Raw genomic sequence first — 23,133 nt, 5'->3', positions numbered from 1 at the left:
GCGCTGCCCGGAGTCCTGAGCTGAACCAAATGGAACAGTTTTGGGATGAGTTGGAACTTAGACTCCACTCAAGACCCCAGACTACATCACTACCTTCGCTGGTTTCGGCTCTTGAGGAAATGTGGACTGCCATTCCTCCACATACTTTCAAGCAGAGTTCAAGGCGTCATAAAGGCGAAGAGTGGACACATCCCATATTGAAACTTCCTGGCAGAATAAAACTGTGTGCCCAACCGAGATCCGAACTCGGGACCTTTGCCTTTTGCTGGCAAGTGCTCTACCATCTGAGCTACCCGAGCACGACTCACGCCCCGTCCTCACAGCTTTACTTCTGCCAATATCGCGTCCCCTACCTTCCAAACTTCACAGAAGCTCTCCTGCGAACCTTGCAGAACATGCACTCCTGGAAGAAAGGATATTGCGGAGACATGGCTAAGCCGCAGCCGGGGGATGTTTCGAGAATGAGATTTTCACTCTGCAGCGGAGTGTGCGCTGATATGAAACTTCCTGGTAGATTAAAACTGTGTGCCAGACCGATACTCGAATTCGAGACCTTTGCCTTTCGCGGGAAAGTGCTTTACCAACTTAATCTGCCAGTAAGTTTCATATCAGCGCACACTCCGCTGCAGAGTGAAAATCTCATTCTGGAAACATCCCAACTTAATGTCCACTAATAAGTTTCCAGGTTTTTGATCAGATAGTGTGCCTAATTTCGATAACACAACCATGGTGTGGTACCTATTAACTGTATACTTGATTCGACTTTCTATGATGTAAATTGTAGCAAGTACTGATGTTGAAAAGTGTGTGTTTGTTGTAGAATCATCCGAAAATGATAACAAATCCGGAAATGTCAGAGTGCAACCAGAAGGATCTAAAATAACAGTCAGATGACGAAAACATTTAAACAACACGAATTGACTGTTAATCCTGCGTTATATACACATTTTTCTCAGACAACTTCAGTCTAAACCACCTTTGTTTATCAATATAAGTGTCATACTTTATTCGGGAGAGGGGACTCTTTTAGAAATGTCTTGCCCTGTACAGGAAAAAGGTGCAATATCTATTAATTACACTATTGACCATTAAACTTGCTACCACGAAGATGATGTGCTACAGACGCGAAATTTAACCAACAGGAAGAAGATGCTGTGATATGCAAATGATTAGCATTTCATAGCATTCACACAAGGTTGGCGCCGGTGGCGACACCTACAACGTGCTGACATAACGAAAGTTTCCAACCGATTTCTCATACACAAACAGCAGTTGACCGGCGCAGCCTGGTGAAACGTTGCTGTGATGCCTCGTGTAAGGAGGAGAAACACGTACCATCACGTTTCCGACTTTGATAAAGGTCGGATTGTAGCCTATCGCGATTGCGGCTTAACGTATCGCGACATTAGTGCTCGTGTTGGTCGAGATCCAATGAATTTTAGCAGAATATGGAATCGGTGGTTACAGGAGGGTAATACGGAACGCCGTGCTGGATCCCAACGCCCTTGTATCACTAGCAGTCGAGATGACAGGCATCTTATCCGCATGGCTGTAATGGATCTTGTAGCCACGTCTCGATCCCTGAGTCAACAGATGGGGACGTTTGCAAGACAACAGCCATCTGCACGAACAGTTCGACAACGTTTGCATCAGCATGGACTATCAGCTAGGAGACCATGGCTGCGATTACCGTTGACGCTGCATCACAGACAAGGGCGCCTGCGATGGTGTAGTCAACGACGAACCTGGGTGCACGAATGGCAAAACGTCATTTTGTCGGATGAATCCAGGTTCTGTTTACAGCATCATGATGGTCGCATCCGTGGTTGGCGACATCGCGGTGAACGCACATTGGAAGCGTGTATTCGTCATCGCCATACTGGCGTATCACCCGACGAGATGGTATGGGGTGGCAATGGTTACACGTCTGAGCCACCTCTTGTTCGCACTAACGGCACTTTGAACAATGGACGTTACATTTCAGATGTGTTACGACCCGTCGCTCTACCCTTCATTCGATCCCTGCGAAACCCTACATTTCAGCAGGATAATGCAAGACCGCATGTTGCAGTCCCTGTACGGGCCATTCTGCATGCAGAAAATGTTCGACTTCTGCCCTGGCCAGCACATTCTCCAGATCTCTCAGCAACTGAAAACGTCTGGTCAATGGTGGCCGAGCAAGTGGCTCGTCACAGTATGCCAGTCACTACTCTTGATGAACTGTGGTATCGTATTGAAGCTGCATGGGCAGCTGTACCTGTACACGCCATCCAAGCTCTGTTCGACTCAATGCCCAGGCGTATCAAGGTCGTTATTACGGCCAGAGGTTGTTGTTCTGGGTACTGATTTCTCAGGATCTACGCACCCAAGTTGCATGAAAATGTAATCACATGTCAGTTCTAGTATTATATATTCGTCCAATGAATACTCGTCTATCATCTGCATTTCTTCTTGGTGTAGCAATTCCAATGGCCAGTAGTGTAATTTTAAACTCTAGAAAGGGACTGATTTTAAACAGTAAAGGAAGTTTGAGAGAGGGAGAGTCCGCCGTGAACTCACGTCGACGATAGCCTGCGCCTCCTGCAGAGTGATGCTCTCGTTGCCGAAGTAGAAGTCGCGGATGCGCAGCGCTGCGTCCTGGCGCTGATCGGCCGTCGGCAGACGCACCAGCGGCGCCGCTGCCTCCACGAAGTTCTCGTCCAGCTGCTGCACGGCGGCCTCGCTGCTCAGGTAGCCCTTCCCTGCACACACAGTGCAAGCACTCCTCTCACCCACCTTCTCAAAAATCCCACCTTCACCTGTGGAGATTGCGCGTCCACAAAAGATGGAAAATCTCCATTGCAAAAAGACATCATACCAACAGGAACAGGGGTTGAGTACAGAGAGAAAGAAAATATTCCTGACAATAATAGCTACTGCCTGACCGATTTAGACGAGTCAGTTAGTGCTATTAACCCTTTCGTGAGCCGTGGAAACATGCTTCCCACTACAATGAACTCGCTCCTAGTCCTGTGGGATTCACAGGTCCCACCTCTGTACAGTGGTAGCCGGCCGGGGTGGCCGAGCGGCTCTAGGCGGTACAGTCTGGAACCGCGCGACCGCTACGGTTCGCAGGTTCGAATCCTGCCTAGGGCATGGATGTGTGTGATGTCCTTAGGTTAGTTAGGTTTAAGTAGTTCTAAGTTCTAGGGGACTGATGACCTCAGAAGTTAAGTCCCATAGTGCTCAGAACCATTTGTACGGTGCTACTACCTAGTTAACAGTATAGGGTACTATTTCCAATCGGAAGTTCCGACCGTTTTTGCTGTACCTTCACGCAGAGGCATTGTATAGCTGAGTGTTGCTCCGTAGAGGAGCCGTTCAGTGCTGTTTGCGTGACATTTTGTGATTTTTTCCTGAAAGCTATAGTATCAGCTAAATACTTTTGATTTACCCAAATTTTTGAAGGAAAACGTAAAAATGGAACGAGGAGAATTCCAGTTTGAAACAAAAGGAGCCATTTCTGCAGTCACTTTCCTGTCCTCAATTCATGACCCATGAGAAACAGCCACAGTGAAAAGGAAAAACAAGGATGGTACTAGCACAGAGATTTCTTGTCCTGAAGTTGTGGCAAAATACAACAAAATAATGGGTGGTATCGGTAAGTTTGATCAATTACGAGAAAGATATGCTATCGGCAAACGTTCTGTAAAATGGTGGCACGGAATATCTTATTTCCTGGTGGACGTTGCTGCAGTGAGCAGTTTTATCCTGTGGAAAATAAGTAAAAGAGAAAGTGGACAGCATGATCAGCTCACATACAGGATCCATCTAGCCAGACAATTGATCGCTGGCTTCTCATCCCAAAAATGGCGTGGACAAAAACCTGCCTGAAGATTTTCGTCATGTGGCTGTAGCGGAGCATCAACCCATTTTAGGAGAAACCTACTGGACGTGCCATCATTATAGTACCAAAGCTGCGGAAAAGAGCACTCGCTGTATTTGTACATATTGTGAAATACCACTTTGCATAGATCCATGTTTCAGAAAATTTCATGGCAAGTAATTTTGAACAATCATTGTAACAAGAGAAGTAAATTTATCAAATAAATATGACATATATTGAAAAAGTTGTTTTTGTCATTTAACTCCAAGGAAGGGCAGTGGGAAGAATACTTCCCATCCTGTTGTGTGACCTCACTTTCACAGTTGGAGCAAATTTGATATTCTGTATGATAAATATACCTATCTGTTAACTAATATCTGGTCTCCATTCATTAAAAAAAATGCTCAATAATTTTGCCCACGAAAGGGTTAAGAAACACAGAACTAAAGTGTACAAGTGCCTAGAAGAGCAAGCGCAAAGAATGCGGCAGTGTTCAGATCGCTGCTTTCCAACAGTGGAAAAGAGCTGAACTGTAAGAATTCCCCGTCTTCGATAGGGAAAGCGGAGATGCTGGGTCGATCTTGGGTGTCGTCCTCGAGACAATGGCCGATGGCTTCTGCCGAACCGGGAGGAAATGGTTCAAATTGCTCTGAGCACTACGGGGCTTAACTGCTGTGGTCATCAGTCCCCTAGAACTTAGAACTACTTAACCTAACTAACCTAAGGACATCACACAGATCCATGCCCGAGGCAGGATTCCAACCTGAAAACCGTAGCAGCAGCGCGGTTCCACACTGAAGCGCCTAGAACCGCCGATTATGAAATAAATGCAAAAAGAGGCGACTCACTGATTCAATGTCATAAACTTTTTGTTATTTATCCACTGTCCCTGACGTAAAAGCTATGTTAAAAATCAATATACATGATAATACTTGCACTCGTCGCATATCTCAATTAAAAGTGTGGCTTACTGCCTGGTTGGAGCGCAGCTATCGTCTTGTACACTGAAGCGCCAAAGAAACTGGTACAGGCAAGCGTATTCTAATACAGATATAAGGAGAAAGGCAGAAGACGGCATTGCGGTCGGCAACGCCTATATAAGAAAAGTGTCTGGCGCAGCTGTTAGATCGGTTACTGCTGCTACAATGGCAGGTTCTCAAGATTTAAGTGAGTTTGAACGTGGTGCGCACGAGCGCTGGGATCGTAGCGGTCGCACCGTTCCAGACTGAAGCGCCTAGAACCGCTCGGTCACACAGGCCGGCTGAACCTGGAAGAGAGATGGTGTGCTGAGCCAACTATACACACGGTAATAAATTGTTTGTTCTTAAATAATTATGGAAAGGACGATACGATACGCCACTGCAACTACAACTACAATATTTTGTTTCACGTCCCAGTTCAGTACCTTCCCCTCTGAGAATAATCTCAGAGGAGGAAGTTCCAGCAGAGAAAACTGTTGCCCTGAGGACAGTTGTGACGTCTCAGTCGATGGGAAATGGCCAGGGATTCTTCAAATTCAACTGACAGCAAAAATGTCAGACTCTGAGATGCTTTTGCATGAACAAAAATGTGTTGTGCAGTTCAAAGTGCCATGGTGCACATCCTTGCTTTCGACACTGTTCCTCACAAGCGTCTTCTAACCAAACTGCGTGCCTACGGAGTATCACCTCAGTTGAGCGACTGGATTCGTAGTTTCCTGTCAGAAAGATCACAGTTCGTAGTAATAGACAGAAAGTCATCGAGTAAAACAAAAGTAATATCCGGCGTTCCCCAAGGAAGTGTTATAGGCCCTCTATTGTTCCTGATCTATTTTAACGACGTAGGAGACAATCTGAGTAGCCGTCTTAGATTGTTTGCAGATGATGCTGTCATTTACCGACTTGTAAAGTTATCAGATGACCAAAACGACTTGCAAAATTATTTAGATAAGATAATTGTATGGTGCAAAAAGTGACAGTTGACCCTGAATAAGAAAAAGTGTGAACCTATTCACATGAATACTAAAATAAATCAGCTAAATTTCGATTACGCGATAAGTCACACAAATCTGAAGGCTGTAAAATCAACCAAATACTTAGGGATTACAATTACAAATAACCTAAATTGGAACGATCACATAGATAATATTGTGGGTAGAGCAAAACAAAGACTGCGATTGATTAGCAGAACAAGTAGGAGGTGGAACAGGTCTACTAAAGAGACTGCTTACACCATTCTTGTCCTCCGTATTCTGGAGTATTGCTGTGCGCTGTGGGATCCTCATCAGGTGGGACTGACGGATGATATCGAAAAAGTACAAAGAAGGGCGGCTCATTTTGTATTACCGCGAAATAGGGGAGCTAGTGTCACATATATGACACGTGAATTGGAGTGGCAGTCATTGAAACAAAGGCGTTTTTCGTTGCGACGGGATCTTCTCATGAAATTTCAGTCACCAGTTTTCTCCTCCGATTGCGAAAAAATTCTGTTGGTACCAACCTACATATGGAGAAATGATCATCACGATAAAATAAAATCAATCAGGGCTCGCAAAGAAAAATTTAACTGCTCGATTTTCCAGCGTGCCGTTCGAGAGTGGAACGGTAGAGAGACAGCTTGAAGCTGGTTGATTAAGCTCTCTGCGAGGCACTTTATTGTGACTAGCAGAGTAATCACGCAGATGTAGATGTAGAAATGAATTTTACATAATATGACTATGTTTTCAAAGTACAGGTGATAAATGCAACTTTCGAAGTACGACTGTTTTGTTATTACAGCCATGGTTCACATTCCTTACCTCTTGGCAGTGAAGGTACACGTTCACTAGTGATAGTGCACTATCCCTAGTCAATGTGTATTGTTTGACAGAGCTACAATTAGTAATCCACTTTCACTAAATGCACCAGTGAAGTTGCACTATCACCAGTGATGGTATACTTTCCCTGAAACTTCCACTATAACTTATGCACATGAAAATGTTCGCCGAATGTGTGTGCAGGACAGACGACGTTATTAGAACACTCAGCCGCTATCGTGAGAAACAAAACGTTGAAAATTTGTCTCGTCGTCGTCCACGGTCAACAACACCAGCTTACAAGTGACACAGACAGTCCACGCAGCGAGGATGAAACAGATGCTGAAGATAAGACTACCATTGGCACAGGTTGACGACCGCTCACCTTGCGCTCCAATCATGCCGTCGCCTGACGTGTAGCCCACGAGGATGGGCATCCTGCTGAAACGGCCGGCCTTCAGGCTGCTGATGGGGTACTCCTGAATTAAGGTACCGTCGATCACGGGACCCCAGGCCACGGCGACAAGGCGGATCAATTCCTGTGAGAAACACGACTTAATTTCAAAACATTAAACATAACAAAACTTTCGGGGCAGACATAAATTTGAAGGTACGAAAGCCTCCGAAGGAAATTCAATACTAAACGCACGATGTTGAATTTCATGTAACGTCAATACCGACGATAAAAGTAGATGGTACTCCTATTACTCCTGCTTGCTCTTTAGCTTAGTGGTATTTTTTGCTCACATTAGTCTCCACTGATCACTCCCCTAAATACTGCCATTCCGTACGAACCCTCCTTGACCATCGTCTGAGGGTAGCTAAATGCCATGTGGCTTCTGCTCTCGCCATTATACAGCCCTGGTAACGGCTGTGACGTCACTGGTGCTCAGGCTGTGGGACATAAGCAATGTCCCCATCCTCGTGTCTGTCGCACCCACTTTAACTCCGCGATGAATGGGTACCATAATCCAACAAGCCGCAAGTCACCGTCTCTATTGAGGGTATTATTAGTCTGTAGTTTTATTTTGCTATCCAAGAAACCGTTAGTCCTCGTGATGATGGAAGCGTCACTGGATGAAACTATTTTATGTTGTCATTCTGTTTACATTCCTGTTGCAACCAAAATATGGCAATAGAGCAGTCGGTGGCGAAAAAGATTTGTTTCTTTTTTACCCCGGGATGTTTGCAATTTATAAACATTTGTGATAAGGTTGAGTACCGAATCAGGACTTGGACAATGATCCATGCAGAGTGCCACAATACAATCCTCCCCAGCTCAACTGGCGAACTGATTCAGACGAAATGTAGACGCAGGCTGAATCGGTGGTTCGCAACATCATCCCTGCTCGGACAGCGCAACTAGAAGCGCAGTGTCCGAGGAACATTGGTAGCTGACCCTATACGTAAGTAAACCAAACGTACTGTGCGTAAATACACCAAGAGATCCGATATCGTTTGACTATGCAAGTGAAGTCAGTCTCACCCTTCAAGTATCTAATAAGAGTCTCTGTATGTAGCGCTTTAAGATGAAACGACCACATAATCCAGTAGTTGTGAAAACAGAAACCACCCAACGATTTATTCGGAATGTAGTTCATCTACGAAAGGGGTCGCTTAGCAAAACCGGGCGCTTACTAAAAACCTCGTTCGACAAATTCTTCAGTATTGTTCGTCGGTCTGGATCTTTACCAGGTTGGATTACCGTACGAGATAGAAGAGATTCAAAAAACAGCCTCACGCTTCGTCTCCATTTTGTTTACTCTACGCGAAATTATTGCAGACATGCCCAACGAACTGGGATGGCAGATGTTACAAGAAGACTATGTGAATCGCGGACAGTCGTGCTCACAAAATGTTCCTCCGAAATATATGTCGTGTAAACGACCATGATGGTAAAGTTAGAGAAATTCGGAATCATGGGCAGTGGCACTAAGAATCTTACTTCCCCCATGGGGAGAGAGGTGAGAGGGGGGAGGGGGGGGGGAGTGCCACTGGTACAGTAACTAATCTGTAAAACCTACATGATGGTGTCCTTTGGTGTACAGGTGTGTAAGTAGACGTAAATTTTAATGAAGGTGCTGCACGGTCTTATATGCTGATGAGATTTACAGGAACTAGAAGATAATTTGCATAGACTGAGCCAAAACACAATATACTACAATTTAATTACATCTGCAAGTAAGACAAAGATCTTGGTCTTCAAATGGAAGAAACCAGTCATACCGAAAATAAAAACGAATGAGAAAATTTTAGAACAGGCATCCCACTTCAGTTACCTACAATGTGAGGTTAGTTTTAACTATGCCAAAGATATTGAGAAAAGTTAGTACGTTTCAAGCTATCAGCGGAATATTTGGAAGAAATTTAATGTTTTCATCAGGTGAGAACCAACAGCCGTTAAGTACTTTAGAAAATACATTGTAATCATCAGCTGTTTTATTTAGATGATGTGTAGTTTAAGTAAAACAGCTGACGGTTAAAATGTATTTTCTAAAAACGATTGGAAGAGCTATGGGAAGAAGAACAAGAACGGAAACACAAATGAAATTTTGCAAAGTTGTGGTTGTACTTACTCTTGCATGTAACTTCGAATTATGGACACACGTGTGCAGGCAACAGAGATGAAGTTCATCAGATATGTGAGGGTTTATAATAAAATGGATAAAATAAGGAATGACAAAATAACACCAGATTTAAAAATCATTTCAGTTAATTACAAGATAGAACGAAATAGAATGAAGTGGAAGGATAATATTGATAGAGAAATAGAAAATAAATTGTGAGAAAGTAATGAATTATCGGTCGTCTGGGAAGAGAAAACTAAGTAGACGTCTTAGAATGCGAGTAGAAAACACTGCCTCACCTCTGGAGGAATGACGTCACCGTCGTGTGTGACGAGGTCGGCCGCGTCCTGAGTCCTCAGGAAGTCGACCAGCTGCTGCGAGTCGTTGGTGCTGAGCCCCAGGGCCTCGCCCAAGGCGAACGCCCTCCGCCGTGGGTCCGTCACGATGCCCCACGGGCTCACCGCCTCCCCGCTGATGATAGTCGCTTGTTGGAACAACCCTGCAAGAACGTGTAGCCCGCTGAGTAGTGACTCCCAGTTTTAGTTTTAGTTATGTCGTGTTTGGAAGATCATTTTCCCGATTATTTTATCGACATGATGAGGAAAAAGTCTGATTACATGATATGCAGGGTGGTCCATTGATCGTGACCGGGCCAAATATCTCACGAAATAAGCGTCAAACGAAAACACTACAAAGAACGAAACTTGTCTAGCGCTATGGTTGGCCCGCTAGATGGCGCTGCCATAGGTCAAACGGATGTCAACTGCGTTTTTTTAAAAATAGGAACCCCCATTTTTTATTACATATTCGTGTAGTACGCAAAGAAATATGAATGTTTTAGTAGGAGCACTTTTTTCGCTTTGCGATAGATGGCGCTGTAATAGGCACAAACGTATAAGTACTGGGTAACACGTAACATTTCGCCAGTGCGGACGGTATGTACTTCGTGATACATCACCCGTATTAAAATGGACCGTTTACCAATGCGGAAAAGGTCGGTATCGTGTTGATGTATGGCTTTTGTGATCAAAATGCCCAACGGGCGTGTGCTATGTACGTTGCTCGGTATCCTGGACGACATATCCAAGTGTCCGGATCGTTCGCCGGATCGTTACGTTATTTAAGGAAACGGGAAGTGTTCAGACACATGTGAAACGTCAACCACGACCTTCAACAAATCATGATGTCCAAGTGTTTTAGCTGCTTTTGCGGCTAATCCGCACATCAGTAGCAGACAAATTGCGCGAGAATCGGGAATCTCAAAAACGTCGGTGTTGAGAATGCTACATCAACATCGATTGCACCCGTACCATATTTCTATGCACCAGGAATTGCATGGCGACGACTTTGAACGTAGTGTACAGTTCTGCCACTGGGCACAAGAGAAATTACGGGACGATGACAGATTTTTTGCAAGCGTTCTATTTAGCGACGAAGCGTCATTCATCAACAGCGGTAACGTAAACCGGCATAATATGCACTTTTGAGCAACGGAAAATCTACGGTGGCTGCGACAAGTGGAACATTAGCGACCTTGGCGGGTTAATGTATGGTACGGCATTATGGGAGGGCCCGCATATCGTGGTCGTGCGGTACCGTCCTCGCTTCCCACGCATGGGTTCCCGGGTTCGATTCCCGGCGGGGTCAGGGATTTTCTCTGCCTCGTGATGGCTGGGTGTTGTGTGCTGTCCTTAGGTTAGTTAGGTTTCAGTAGTTCTAAGTTCTAGGGGACTGATGACCATAGATGTTAGCTACAGTATCGACTACTTGTAGAATATACAGTGACATGTAATATCTCATATAGTCACTGGTAAACAAAATATGCAGTAATTATGAAACTTCCTGGCAGATTAAAACTGTGTGCCCGACCGAGACTCGAACTCGGGACCTTTGCCTTTCGCGGGCAAGTGCTCTACCAACTGAGCTACCGAAGCACGACTCACGCCCGGTACTCACAGCTTTACTTCTGCCAGTACCTCGTCTCCTACCTTCCAAACTCTACAGAAGGTCTCCTGCGAACCTTGCAGAACTAGCACTCCTGAAAGAAAGGATATTGCGGAGACATGGCTTAGCCACAGCCTGGGGGATGTTTCCAGAATGAGATTTTCACTCTGCAGCGGAGTGTGCGCTGATATGAAACTTCCTGGCAGATTAAAACTGTGTGCCCGACCGAGACTCGAACTCGAGACCTTTGCCTTTCGCGGGCAAGTGCTCTACCAACTGAGCTACCGAAGCACGACTCACGCCCGGTACTCACAGCTTTACTTCTGCCAGTACCTCGTCTCCTACCTTCCAAACTTTACAGAAGCTCTCCTGCGAACCTTGCAGAACTAGCACTCCTGAAAGAAAGGATATTGCGGAGACATGGCTTAGCCACAGCCTGGGGGATGTTTCCAGAATGAGATTTTCACTCTGCAGCGGAGTGTGCGCTGATATGAAACTTCCTGGCAGATTAAAACTGAGTGCCCGACCGAGACTCGAACTCGGGACCTTTGCCTTTCGCGGGCAAGTGCTCTACCAACTGAGCTACCGAAGCACGACTCACGCCCGGTACTCACAGCTTTACTTCTGCCAGTACCTCGTCTCCTACCTTCCAAACTTTACAGAAGCTCTCCTGCGAACCTTGCAGAACTAGCACTCCTGAAAGAAAGGATATTGCGGAGACATGGCTTAGCCACAGCCTGGGGGATGTTTCCAGAATGAGATTTTCACTCTGCAGCGGAGTGTGCGCTGATATGAAACTTCCTGGCAGATTAAAACTGTGTGCCCGACCGAGACTCGAACTCGGGACCTTTGCCTTTCGCGGGCAAGTGCTCTACCAACTGAGCTACCGAAGCACGACTCACGCCCGGTACTCACAGCTTTACTTCTGCCAGTACCTCGTCTCCTACCTTCCAAACTTTACAGAAGCTCTCCTGCGAACCTTGCAGAACTAGCACTCCTGAAAGAAAGGATATTGCGGAGACATGGCTCAGCCACAGCCTGGGGGATGTTTCCAGAATGAGATTTTCACTCTGCAGCGGAGTGTGCGCTGATATGAAACTTCCTGGCAGATTAAAACTGTGTGCCCGACCGAGACTCGAACTCGGGACCTTTGCCTTTCGCGGGCAGAAGTAAAGCTGTGAGTACCGGGCGTGAGTCGTGCTTCGGTAGCTCAGTTGGTAGAGCACTTGCCCGCGAAAGGCAAAGGTCCCGAGTTCGAGTCTCGGTCGGGCACACAGTTTTAATCTGCCAGGAAGTTTCATATCAGCGCACACTCCGCTGCAGAGTGAAAATCTCATTCTGGAAACATCCCCCAGGCTGTGGCTAAGCCATGTCTCCGCAATATCCTTTCTTTCAGGAGTGCTAGTTCTGCAAGGTTCGCAGGAGAGCTTCTGTAAAGTTTGGAAGGTAGGAGACGAGGTACTGGCAGAAGTAAAGCTGTGAGTACCGGGCGTGAGTCGTGCTTCGGTAGCTCAGTTGGTAGAGCACTTGCCCGCGAAAGGCAAAGGTCCCGAGTTCGAGTCTCGGTCGGGCACTCAGTTTTAATCTGCCAGGAAGTTTCATATCAGCGCACACTCCGCTGCAGAGTGAAAATCTCATTCTGGAAACATCCCCCAGGCTGTGGCTAAGCCATGTCTCCGCAATATCCTTTCTTTCAGGAGTGCTAGTTCTGCAAGGTTCGCAGGAGAGCTTCTGTAAAGTTTGGAAGGTAGGAGACGAGGTACTGGCAGAAGTAAAGCTGTGAGTACCGGGCGTGAGTCGTGCTTCGGTAGCTCAGTTGGTAGAGCACTTGCCCGCGAAAGGCAAAGGTCCCGAGTTCGAGTCTCGGTCGGGCACACAGTTTTAATCTGCCAGGAAGTTTCATATCAGCGCACACTCCGCTGCAGAGTAAAAAACTCATTCTGGAAACATCCCCCAGGCTGTGGCTAAGCCATGTCTCCGCAATATCCTTTCTTTCAGGAGTGCTAGTTCTGCAAGGTTCGCAGGAGAGCTTCTGTAAAGTTTGGAAGGTAGGAGACGAGGTACTGGCAGAAGTAAAGCTGTGAGTACCGGGCGTGAGTCGTGCTTCGGTAGCTCAGTTGGTAGAGCACTTGCCCGCGAAAGGCAAAGGTCCCGAGTTCGAGTCTCGGTCGGGCACACAGTTTTAATCTGCCAGGAAGTTTCATATCAGCGCACACTCCGCTGCAGAGTGAAAATCTCATTCTGGAAACATCCCCCAGGCTGTGGCTAAGCCATGTCTCCGCAATATCCTTTCTTTCAGGAGTGCTAGTTCTGCAAGGTTCGCAGGAGAGCTTCTGTAAAGTTTGGAAGGTAGGAGACGAGGTACTGGCAGAAGTAAAGCTGTGAGTACCGGGCGTGAGTCGTGCTTCGGTAGCTCAGTTGGTAGAGCACTTGCCCGCGAAAGGCAAAGGTCCCGAGTTCGAGTCTCGGTCGGGCACACAGTTTTAATCTGCCAGGAAGTTTCATATCAGCGCACACTCCGCTGCAGAGTGAAAATCTCATTCTGGAAACATCCCCCAGGCTGTGGCTAAGCCATGTCTCCGCAATATCCTTTCTTTCAGGAGTGCTAGTTCTGCAAGGTTCGCAGGAGAGCTTCTGTAAAGTTTGGAAGGTAGGAGACGAGGTACTGGCAGAAGTAAAGCTGTGAGTACCGGGCGTGAGTCGTGCTTCGGTAGCTCAGTTGGTAGAGCACTTGCCCGTGAAAGGCAAAGGTCCCGAGTTCGAGTCTCGGTCGGGCACACAGTTTTAATCTGCCAGGAAGTTTCATATCAGCGCACACTCCGCTGCAGAGTGAAAATCTCATTCTGGAAACATCCCCCAGGCTGTGGCTAAGCCATGTCTCCGCAATATCCTTTCTTTCAGGAGTGCTAGTTCTGCAAGGTTCGCAGGAGAGCTTCTGTAAAGTTTGGAAGGTAGGAGACGAGGTACTGGCAGAAGTAAAGCTGTGAGTACCGGGCGTGAGTCGTGCTTCGGTAGCTCAGTTGGTAGAGCACTTGCCCGCGAAAGGCAAAGGTCCCGAGTTCGAGTCTCGGTCGGGCACACAGTTTTAATCTGCCAGGAAGTTTCATATCAGCGCACACTCCGCTGCAGAGTGAAAATCTCATTCTGGAAACATCCCCCAGGCTGTGGCTAAGCCATGTCTCCGCAATATCCTTTCTTTCAGGAGTGCTAGTTCTGCAAGGTTCGCAGGAGAGCTTCTGTAAAGTTTGGAAGGTAGGAGACGAGGTACTGGCAGAAGTAAAGCTGTGAGTACCGGGCGTGAGTCGTGCTTCGGTAGCTCAGTTGGTAGAGCACTTGCCCGCGAAAGGCAAAGGTCCCGAGTTCGAGTCTCGGTCGGGCACACAGTTTTAATCTGCCAGGAAGTTTCATATCAGCGCACACTCCGCTGCAGAGTGAAAATCTCATTCTGGAAACATCCCCCAGGCTGTGGCTAAGCCATGTCTCCGCAATATCCTTTCTTTCAGGAGTGCTAGTTCTGCAAGGTTCGCAGGAGAGCTTCTGTAAAGTTTGGAAGGTAGGAGACGAGGTACTGGCAGAAGTAAAGCTGTGAGTACCGGGCGTGAGTCGTGCTTCGGTAGCTCAGTTGGTAGAGCACTTGCCCGCGAAAGGCAAAGGTCCCGAGTTCGAGTCTCGGTCGGGCACACAGTTTTAATCTGCCAGGAAGTTTCATATCAGCGCACACTCCGCTGCAGAGTGAAAATCTCATTCTGGAAACATCCCCCAGGCTGTGGCTAAGCCATGTCTCCGCAATATCCTTTCTTTCAGGAGTGCTAGTTCTGCAAGGTTCGCAGGAGAGCTTCTGTAAAGTTTGGAAGGTAGGAGACGAGGTACTGGCAGAAGTAAAGCTGTGAGTACCGGGCGTGAGTCGTGCTTCGGTAGCTCAGTTGGTAGAGCACTTGCCCGCGAAAGGCAAAGGTCCCGAGTTCGAGTCTCGGTCGGGCACACAGTTTTAATCTGCCAGGAAGTTTCATATCAGCGCACACTCCGCTGCAGAGTGAAAATCTCATTCTGGAAACATCCCCCAGGCTGTGGCTAAGCCATGTCTCCGCAATATCCTTTCTTTCAGGAGTGCTAGTTCTGCAAGGTTCGCAGGAGAGCTTCTGTAAAGTTTGGAAGGTAGGAGATGAGGTACTGGCAGAAGTAAAGCTGTGAGTACCGGGCGTGAGTCGTGCTTCGGTAGCTCAGTTGGTAGAGCACTTGCCCGCGAAAGGCAAAGGTCCCGAGTTCGAGTCTCGGTCGGGCACACAGTTTTAATCTGCCAGGAAGTTTCATATCAGCGCACACTCCGCTGCAGAGTGAAAATCTCATTCTGGAAACATCCCCCAGGCTGTGGCTAAGCCATGTCTCCGCAATATCCTTTCTTTCAGGAGTGCTAGTTCTGCAAGGTTCGCAGGAGAGCTTCTGTAAAGTTTGGAAGGTAGGAGACGAGGTACTGGCAGAAGTAAAGCTGTGAGTACCGGGCGTGAGTCGTGCTTCGGTAGCTCAGTTGGTAGAGCACTTGCCCGCGAAAAGCAAAGGTCCCGAGTTCGAGTCTCGGTCGGGCACACAGTTTTAATCTGCCAGGAAGTTTCATATCAGCGCACACTCCGCTGCAGAGTGAAAATCTCATTCTATGCAGTAATTATCTGACATAATCAGCACAGAGACAGCAATCTGTAAACTTAAATATTGTAGATTGTATTACAACCTTTATTTGGTCAAGATCCCAATGTAGAAAATAGCGATTGCTGGTTTCAGTTGCTTGTAGGGTCATCTTCAGATGCGGATACAGATATGCGCAAACCAAGAGAATAAGGGAGACACTTCGTCATTTCTTAGAGAAATGGCAACTTACAGTCGTATTTACAATGCACGTGTGGATTGATGATCACGGAGTAGATACGATGCAGGAATTCTGCTACCTAGGTGGCAAAATAACCCAGGACGGACGGAGCAATGGGGACGTAAAAAGCAGATTAGCACTGGCAAATAGGGCATTCCTGGCCAGGAGAATTCTACTAGTTTCAAGCATAGACCTTAATCTGAGGAAGAAATTTCTGAAAATGTACATTTGGAGCACAGCGTTGTATGGTAGTGAAATATGGATTGCGGGAAAACCGGCAAAGAAGAGAATCGAAGCATTCGAGATGTGATCTACAGACCAATTTTGAAAAATAAGTACACTGATAAGGTAAGGAATGGGGAGGTTCTCTGCAGAATCGTCGAGGAAATAAGTATATGGTTCAAATGGCTCTGAGCACTATGGGACTTAACATCTATGGTCATCAGTCCCCTAGAACTTAGAACTACTTAAACCTAACTAACCTAAGGACAGCACACAACACCCAGTCATCACGAGGCAGAGAAAATCCCTGACCCCGCCGGGAATCGAACCCGGGAACCCGTGCGCGGAAAGCGAGAACGCTACCGCACGACCACAAGCTGCGGACAAATAAGTATATGGAAAACACTGACAAGGGGAAGGGACAGGATGTTAGGACACCTATTAAGACATCGGGGGATAATTTCCATGGTACTAGAGGGAACAGAAGAGGGTAAAAGCTACAGAACAAAACAGAGATCAGAATATGTCCAGCAAATAATTAAGGACGTACGTTGCAAATGGTACTATGAGATGAAGAGGTGGGCACATATTTGGAATTCATAGGAGAAAGAGAGAGCACATATGATAAGTCTGTTTGCTACCTTCATATAGATGACTTTGACTAACTCTGTGATCGGGCATTAAGGCTAACTTTATATTCAAATTAATACAGCGATGTTTCTTAAATTTGTTTTACACACTTAGACGTATACTGTAAATACGACTGTAAGTTGAGATTTCCCTAGGGGTGTTAACACAGTTGTGATTATATGTCTTACTTATTTTCTTGATTTAGATACCGCATGTTTGTATGATGATCTGAAGGTGAACGTTTATGCGGTTGAAACTGGTAATCACTGTTTACTGTGTTGTGATCTTCGCCAAATACAACCTTTATAAAATCTTCAACAATCAAAAGAATTATCTTTTGGAGATAAATCGAAATAACATGAAATAATAAACAGTTTACTGTACTTCGTTTTCCTCCCATCTGTCTCATTTTCGATTAACTCTCCCTTATATAAACAAAAATATCGCAGCAGCGTTCTTGTAAAACAGACGTCGTAGTGTTGGTACGGCGCAGTTGGTATAAGGAAGGTATTTTGAGACGTCGATAACTATCAGGGATACCGAGCGAGATGAAGAGGTGATTAAGCTGTTGGGTTGGCAAACAGTACAGCTTATTCCCAACTTTTCCAGTTGATACGTCAGTGTTATTAATTTTATTTATTACAGACAACTAAGTGGAGCTTGTTTCATACCATTCCGCACAATTTATTTGTCTGCTTCGGAAATTGAAAATGAAGGTTTCAATCCAATAATTGTCAATGGAAACTTCGCCAACATACCGCACCACCGTTCATTGTAGAGAAAACTGGGTTTAGGATACATGAACAACCAATAGCTGACCGTTCACTTACTGCCGTTTTCGTAAATTAATTTATGTTTATCACCCCCCCTTCTCTGATATTTTACCAGTTTTTTAAACACGTTATGTTGATGACTTGTTTCCTTACTAATTGTCTTCTAGAAGTACATTTTAATGTCATGTTACGCTACGTCAAGATTTCTCATTTTACATACATTTTATCGATCGTTTATTTTATTTCATTTTATTGGAAAATACGGCTGATTTGTGGTTCATATTTATTTTACTTTCAATTAAAAAGTATTTAATATTATGTAATCATGTTTTTATCGCCAAGCCGGCCGGAGTGGCCGAGCGGTTCTAGGCGCTTCAGTCTGGAACCACGCGGCCGTTACGGTCGCAGGTTCGAATCCTGCCTCGGGCATGGATGTGTGTGATGTCCTTAGGTTAGTTAGATTTAAGTAGTTATAAGTTCTAGGGGACTGATGACATCAGATGTTAAGTCCCATAGTGCTCAGAGCCATTTTTTTATCGCCAAAGTGCATCGTTTATCGTGTCCAATTGTCTTGTATATTCATGTACAAACACTTTTACACGCCACGTTAGACAGTCCGACAACGGACAGATCTCAAGTGGCCCTGTTGTGGTGCAACATTTGGCATTGCTGCGTACAGCGTGCGGTCTCGACACAGAACGAGAGTAATGTGTGGTTTGTACCACTAGTGACAAGATGAGTAGAGACTAATTGCATGAATAGTTAGTCGTTAACGCAATTCTTGACAGAGCGTAGGGGAACGATGCGGGAGACTTGCACAGCCGTACTAGGAAAGGTCCTAATGGAGCTGGTTTGCCGTTTCCTTTCTCCAACCGTAATAGGAATGAATGATGATGAATACGACACAACAACATCCAGTCATCTCGGGGCAGGTGAAAATCCCTGACCCCGCCAGGCATCGAACGCGGGACCCCGTGCTCGTGAAGCGAGAACGCTAGAGCGAGACCACGAGTGGCAGTCCTGTTTATACATTACTGTTCATTAAAAATGCAACACCAAGATGGAGATATGCAATAAACGTCAAACTGCCATGAAATGTATTACAAGGGTTGGACAAGAAAGTGGAAAGAAATAAACACAGCACTTTACCATGCCTAATATGGTGTAGGAAAACCGTTGGCATTCAAAAGAAGTTCCGATCGTCTCGGTGTGGATAAGGACAAGTCCTATATGATTATAAACAGAATCTTAAACCATTCCTCCTGGAAAATAGTGGCAAGTTCCGGTAGTGACGGTGGATAGCGATCACACACCCTTCTCTCCAAAGCAGACCGCAAAGGCTCAATAACGTTGAGATCAGAGACTTTGGTGGCCGAGGGATATGTGACAATTCGTTTTCGTAATCAGCAAAGCAATCCTGCACGATGCGAGCTGTGTGCACATGGGCCCTTTCATCACGAAACGTAGCATTACCATTGGGGGATAAAAACTGTAGCAGGGGACAGAACTGATCAGTCAAAATAGTCACATAATCGTTGGCAGTAACGCGATCTTGCAGCGTAACCTTGCAGTCTACGGGATATCATGGTATGGCTGCCTAAATCATCACCGAACCCCCACCACGTTTCACTCTTGCCAACAACCAGTCTGCATCGGAGGCTCAGAGTGGCGTATGGGGACCAGTTATTAGAATTTCTTTCCGCTTCATCCACGTTGAAGGAGCGCGGGGAGGATGGCTGAATTCCTCTGTGAGTGCAGTAATTATTCTAATCTTATCCTCACGATCCCTGTGCGAGCTATACGTGGTGGGCTGTAGAGTAATAATTGTCCCACGGATTAAACAAAGCTGTGACCTTTCGTGCTACCATTCTCTGTGTACGTTCGATACTCCCTGTTAGTCCTATTTGCTACGGGCCCCATACACATAAGCAATATTCTAGAACCGGACGCATGAGTGATTTGAAAGCAATCTCTTTTGTAGACTGATTGCACTTTCCCAGTATTCTACCAATATGAAGTCCACCACCTGCTTCACACACGAGTGAGCCTCCTGTGTGATCATTCCGTTTTATATTCCAGCAAAGTGTTACACCCAGGCATTTGTATGAGTTGGCCGATTCCAACAGTGACACATTGATGTTATAGTCATAGGATACTACGTTTTTTAGTTTTGTGAAGTGTGAAACTTTACATTTCTGAACATTTAGAGCAAGTTGCCAGTCTCTGCACCACATTGAAATCTGATCAACATCCGACTGAATATTTATGCATCTTCTGTCAGATTGAAACAAGACTAATGCGACAAAATTACTTTCTTTAGTTATTCCAAAGTCGAAGTTTGTCCGCAGCTCGTGGTCTTGCGGTAGCGTTCTTGCTTCCCGCATTCGAGGTCCCGGGTTCGATTCCCGGCGGGGTCACGGATTTTCTGTGCCTCTTGAAGACTGGATGTCTCGCAAGTCGCCGAAGTGGCGTCAACTAAGAAGGACTTCCGATACGGCGGTCGAACTTCCCCGCATGGGGCCTCCCGGCCAACAATGCCATACGATCATTTCATTTCATTTTGTGGCTTCTGCAACATGTTTTTTCTATTACGGACATTTGCATCCCTGGTGAGTGCTTTTGTAATTCCAGCTCGCCCTGCGATTCACTGCTAATGAAGGTTACGTCGTGATGCTTTTGGTGCTGACTGGGTTGGCGGGTACGACTTCAGTACTGCAGCGACTTTTTCAGCAGCCGTCCTCTTGTCTTTCGCCAAACCCTCTTCAGCTACCGTCCGCCTCAGTCACTCCACACACTTTCATCGGCGTCGTGACTTAGCGGATGAGGTTTTCCGCTTTTCCTGTATGCGGTATAACCCTTCGATATACTGCCTGTTGAAACATGAAACGGTTCGGCTATCTGAATTACAGAAGCACCCCACTATACGAGCACTAATAATTTCCCCACGTTGGACTTCATTAAGCGCCGCCATCATGCGCTCACATCTACACAGGACACAGTTCTGGCTGTGACTGACACTTGGAACATATTGAAGGTATTGCTCAGGCGTTGATCGTGGTCAGACACGACAGCGCTGCCTGCAGGCGTGGCCAACATCTGCATTTATGTTCAGGCATGCATTCCTAGTGATGTTTTCATATTTTTGTCTAATCGCTGTATGCCTTAACATGCAAGTGATCAGCATTTCGGTGCAACTGCACGAAGTACGTACCAGTAACGCTATGTACATTCTTTGTATAGGGAAAGATTACGCAACGTTCTTATTCAGAAACTGCAGTTGGATGTTGGTTGTTTGTGAGATGATGGTATTATGCCTTCTGTATGGACGTACCAAGATTCAGTAGCGGCAAAATCGTGGCCTACCGAGACCGTTTATCGTACCGCGATATTGCTGCTCGCACTGGATGGATTCCACTTTTGTCTTTCGAATATCGAATCTGTAGATTCAGGAGGATTATATACACCGCATTTGAGGAATTCAACTGCGGCGAGAGGACAGGTGTCTGGCGCCCTCGGCCATTTTGGATCTTACAGATGTCAAGCATCATGAATCAAAATACGGGGTGATTATAATTGAAGTCAAACTTTCAAAACGCTGTAGAAATAACACCACTGGTCAGAATTACGTCCAATTGCAACGGAATATAATTGAAGATCAAGGAAAACGTATGGTAAAAGAAAAAAAAATAGTGTGAAAATTTATTAATAGATGGCGCTGTATGTGTCATAATACGTACATAAAAACACCTAACATGCGCACGATCCATAAAAGTTGGTATAAACACGCCGGGTACAGGGCGACGTTCGCCTTGACTGTCTGAATGCAGGATCGCGTTTTGCTTGTAAAGCTGTATTGAAAGAATGATGACTGTGCACACGTCGCTGAGCAGAAGTTCCATACACTGAAGGGTTTGAAAAAGGGCGTTGGTCCGATGACTGTCGTCTGGAGAAAATGATTCGGAAATTCGAAAAGACGGATTCTTTTGTTGTGCAACCTGGTAGAGTGAGGAAACGAACTGATTCGACGTCGGTGGAAGCAGTGGGCACAGCAATGCAGGTGGAGACGAGTAGTGGTGTGCAAACTTGTAGTGCATGGAGAATTGCCCGAACATTAGACATACTCGTGAGCACGGTGCGTAAAATCCTACGAAACATCCTTCATTTCCCTAAGGCCTGGCCGTCCCGATCACCTAATATTAATCCGTGTGGCTTCTGGCCGTGGGGTTATCTAAAAGATGTTGTGTTCAGTATTGCTGCATTGAAGGCGCATACTGCGCAGCACATTCTGAACGTGACCCCGGGAACACTTAGAGTAGTTGTGGAACATTCTGTTTCTCGATGTCAGCTTGCTGCAGAAAACGGTGGACAGTATATCGATTATGCTTTGCGCCAGTATTAATTGCCCGATTTGATTTTGATTGATGCTTTTTATGCGGTTTTTGGCCTCGGGACAGTTAAAAACTGATATGAGTGATGGTTTTTAGGCTGTTTTTGGCCTCAGGACAATTAGGAACCGGTTTTTCCCATCCGATGTGATATGACCTTGTCATGGTGGATGGGCTTACGTAACTAACAGTATCACATCTGTACACCCACGCACACTGAGCAGTACAGTTTGTTTATCGTCAGACGTACACCTCAGGCATTGTTGTATGATTCATTTGTCATTTTTGGTGGATCGTTATTAAATTATGACGCTTATTGCGGCATCTGTTGCTTCACTTTAGTTATTTATTTTTCTTCTGCCATACCCTTTCCCCCTTCTCCGATAGTATTCCGCTGCAATTTGACGTCATTCTGACCAGTGGTGTTGCTTCTACAGGCAGGTTTGCAGCAACAAAAGTATGCACACGAATTGTGCGGCTCCGTAGACTTTCCCACCATGGCGTTTCAGACCCTTGTGCAGGTGCTACAGATACAGTGGCAATTCCCAGTAGCCAGTTTTCCACTGTGCTGGTTCCGAGCAATGCCTCCCTCAATGTTGCGGCATCCTTCAACAGTCCAAAATGTCATGGCTAAAATATTTGTAGTCGGAGACATCACGTTGACGGTATGGGGCCGCAGAGTCCACGGTCGGCAAGTCAACGACAGTGTGCCGGCGTATGGAGCACCACAGACTGTCGTCTCGGCGAGCATTGTTGCGGTTTCCTTTGACGCGGCAGCAGAGAGAATCTCGCCGACGTTAGTGTGTTCAGCAACGACGCACGAGGCACAAGAATGGGGCCAAGTCGTCGTTTCAGACGAGTGCTAGTTATGTGTACGCTAATTCGTTGGACATACCCGTCTGTCGAGGCTCCGAAGATGTTAAAAATGTTCAAATGTGCGTGAAATGTTATGGGACTTAACTGCTAAGGTCATCAGTCCCTAAGCTTACACACTACTTAACCTAAATTATCCTAAGGACAAACACACACACCCATGCCCGAGGGAGGACTCGGACCTCCGCCGGGTTCAGCCGCACAGTCCATGACTGCAGCGCCTAAGACCGCTCGGCTAAT

At 46.1% G+C, this 23,133-nt stretch overlaps 1 protein-coding gene and 1 non-coding gene across 2 annotated transcripts in view; one reads left to right on the top strand and one right to left on the bottom strand.

Moving 5' to 3' along the window:
• The window catches only part of LOC124622175 (acetylcholinesterase-like), a 115,816-nt gene that overhangs the window by 28,904 nt on the left and 63,779 nt on the right, over positions 1-23,133 (bottom strand). The window contains exons 6-8 of the mRNA XM_047147818.1: positions 9,505-9,704; positions 7,024-7,177; positions 2,560-2,741 (exon numbers count right to left, since the gene is read on the bottom strand). Coding sequence (XP_047003774.1) covers positions 2,560-2,741; positions 7,024-7,177; positions 9,505-9,704 — 536 coding nt within the window. The remainder of the gene's footprint in view (positions 1-2,559; positions 2,742-7,023; positions 7,178-9,504; positions 9,705-23,133) is intronic.
• Positions 13,853-13,927, top strand: Trnas-uga. The gene has a single exon. It is a non-coding gene; the product is annotated as a tRNA-Ser (tRNA).

Source organism: Schistocerca americana, chromosome 7 (assembly GCF_021461395.2).
Source record: "Schistocerca americana isolate TAMUIC-IGC-003095 chromosome 7, iqSchAmer2.1, whole genome shotgun sequence".
In the NCBI taxonomy this organism is placed as follows: domain Eukaryota; kingdom Metazoa; phylum Arthropoda; class Insecta; order Orthoptera; family Acrididae; genus Schistocerca; species Schistocerca americana.
Note: the sequence above shows the minus strand (reverse complement) of the source record. Positions and strands in the feature narration are given on the sequence as shown.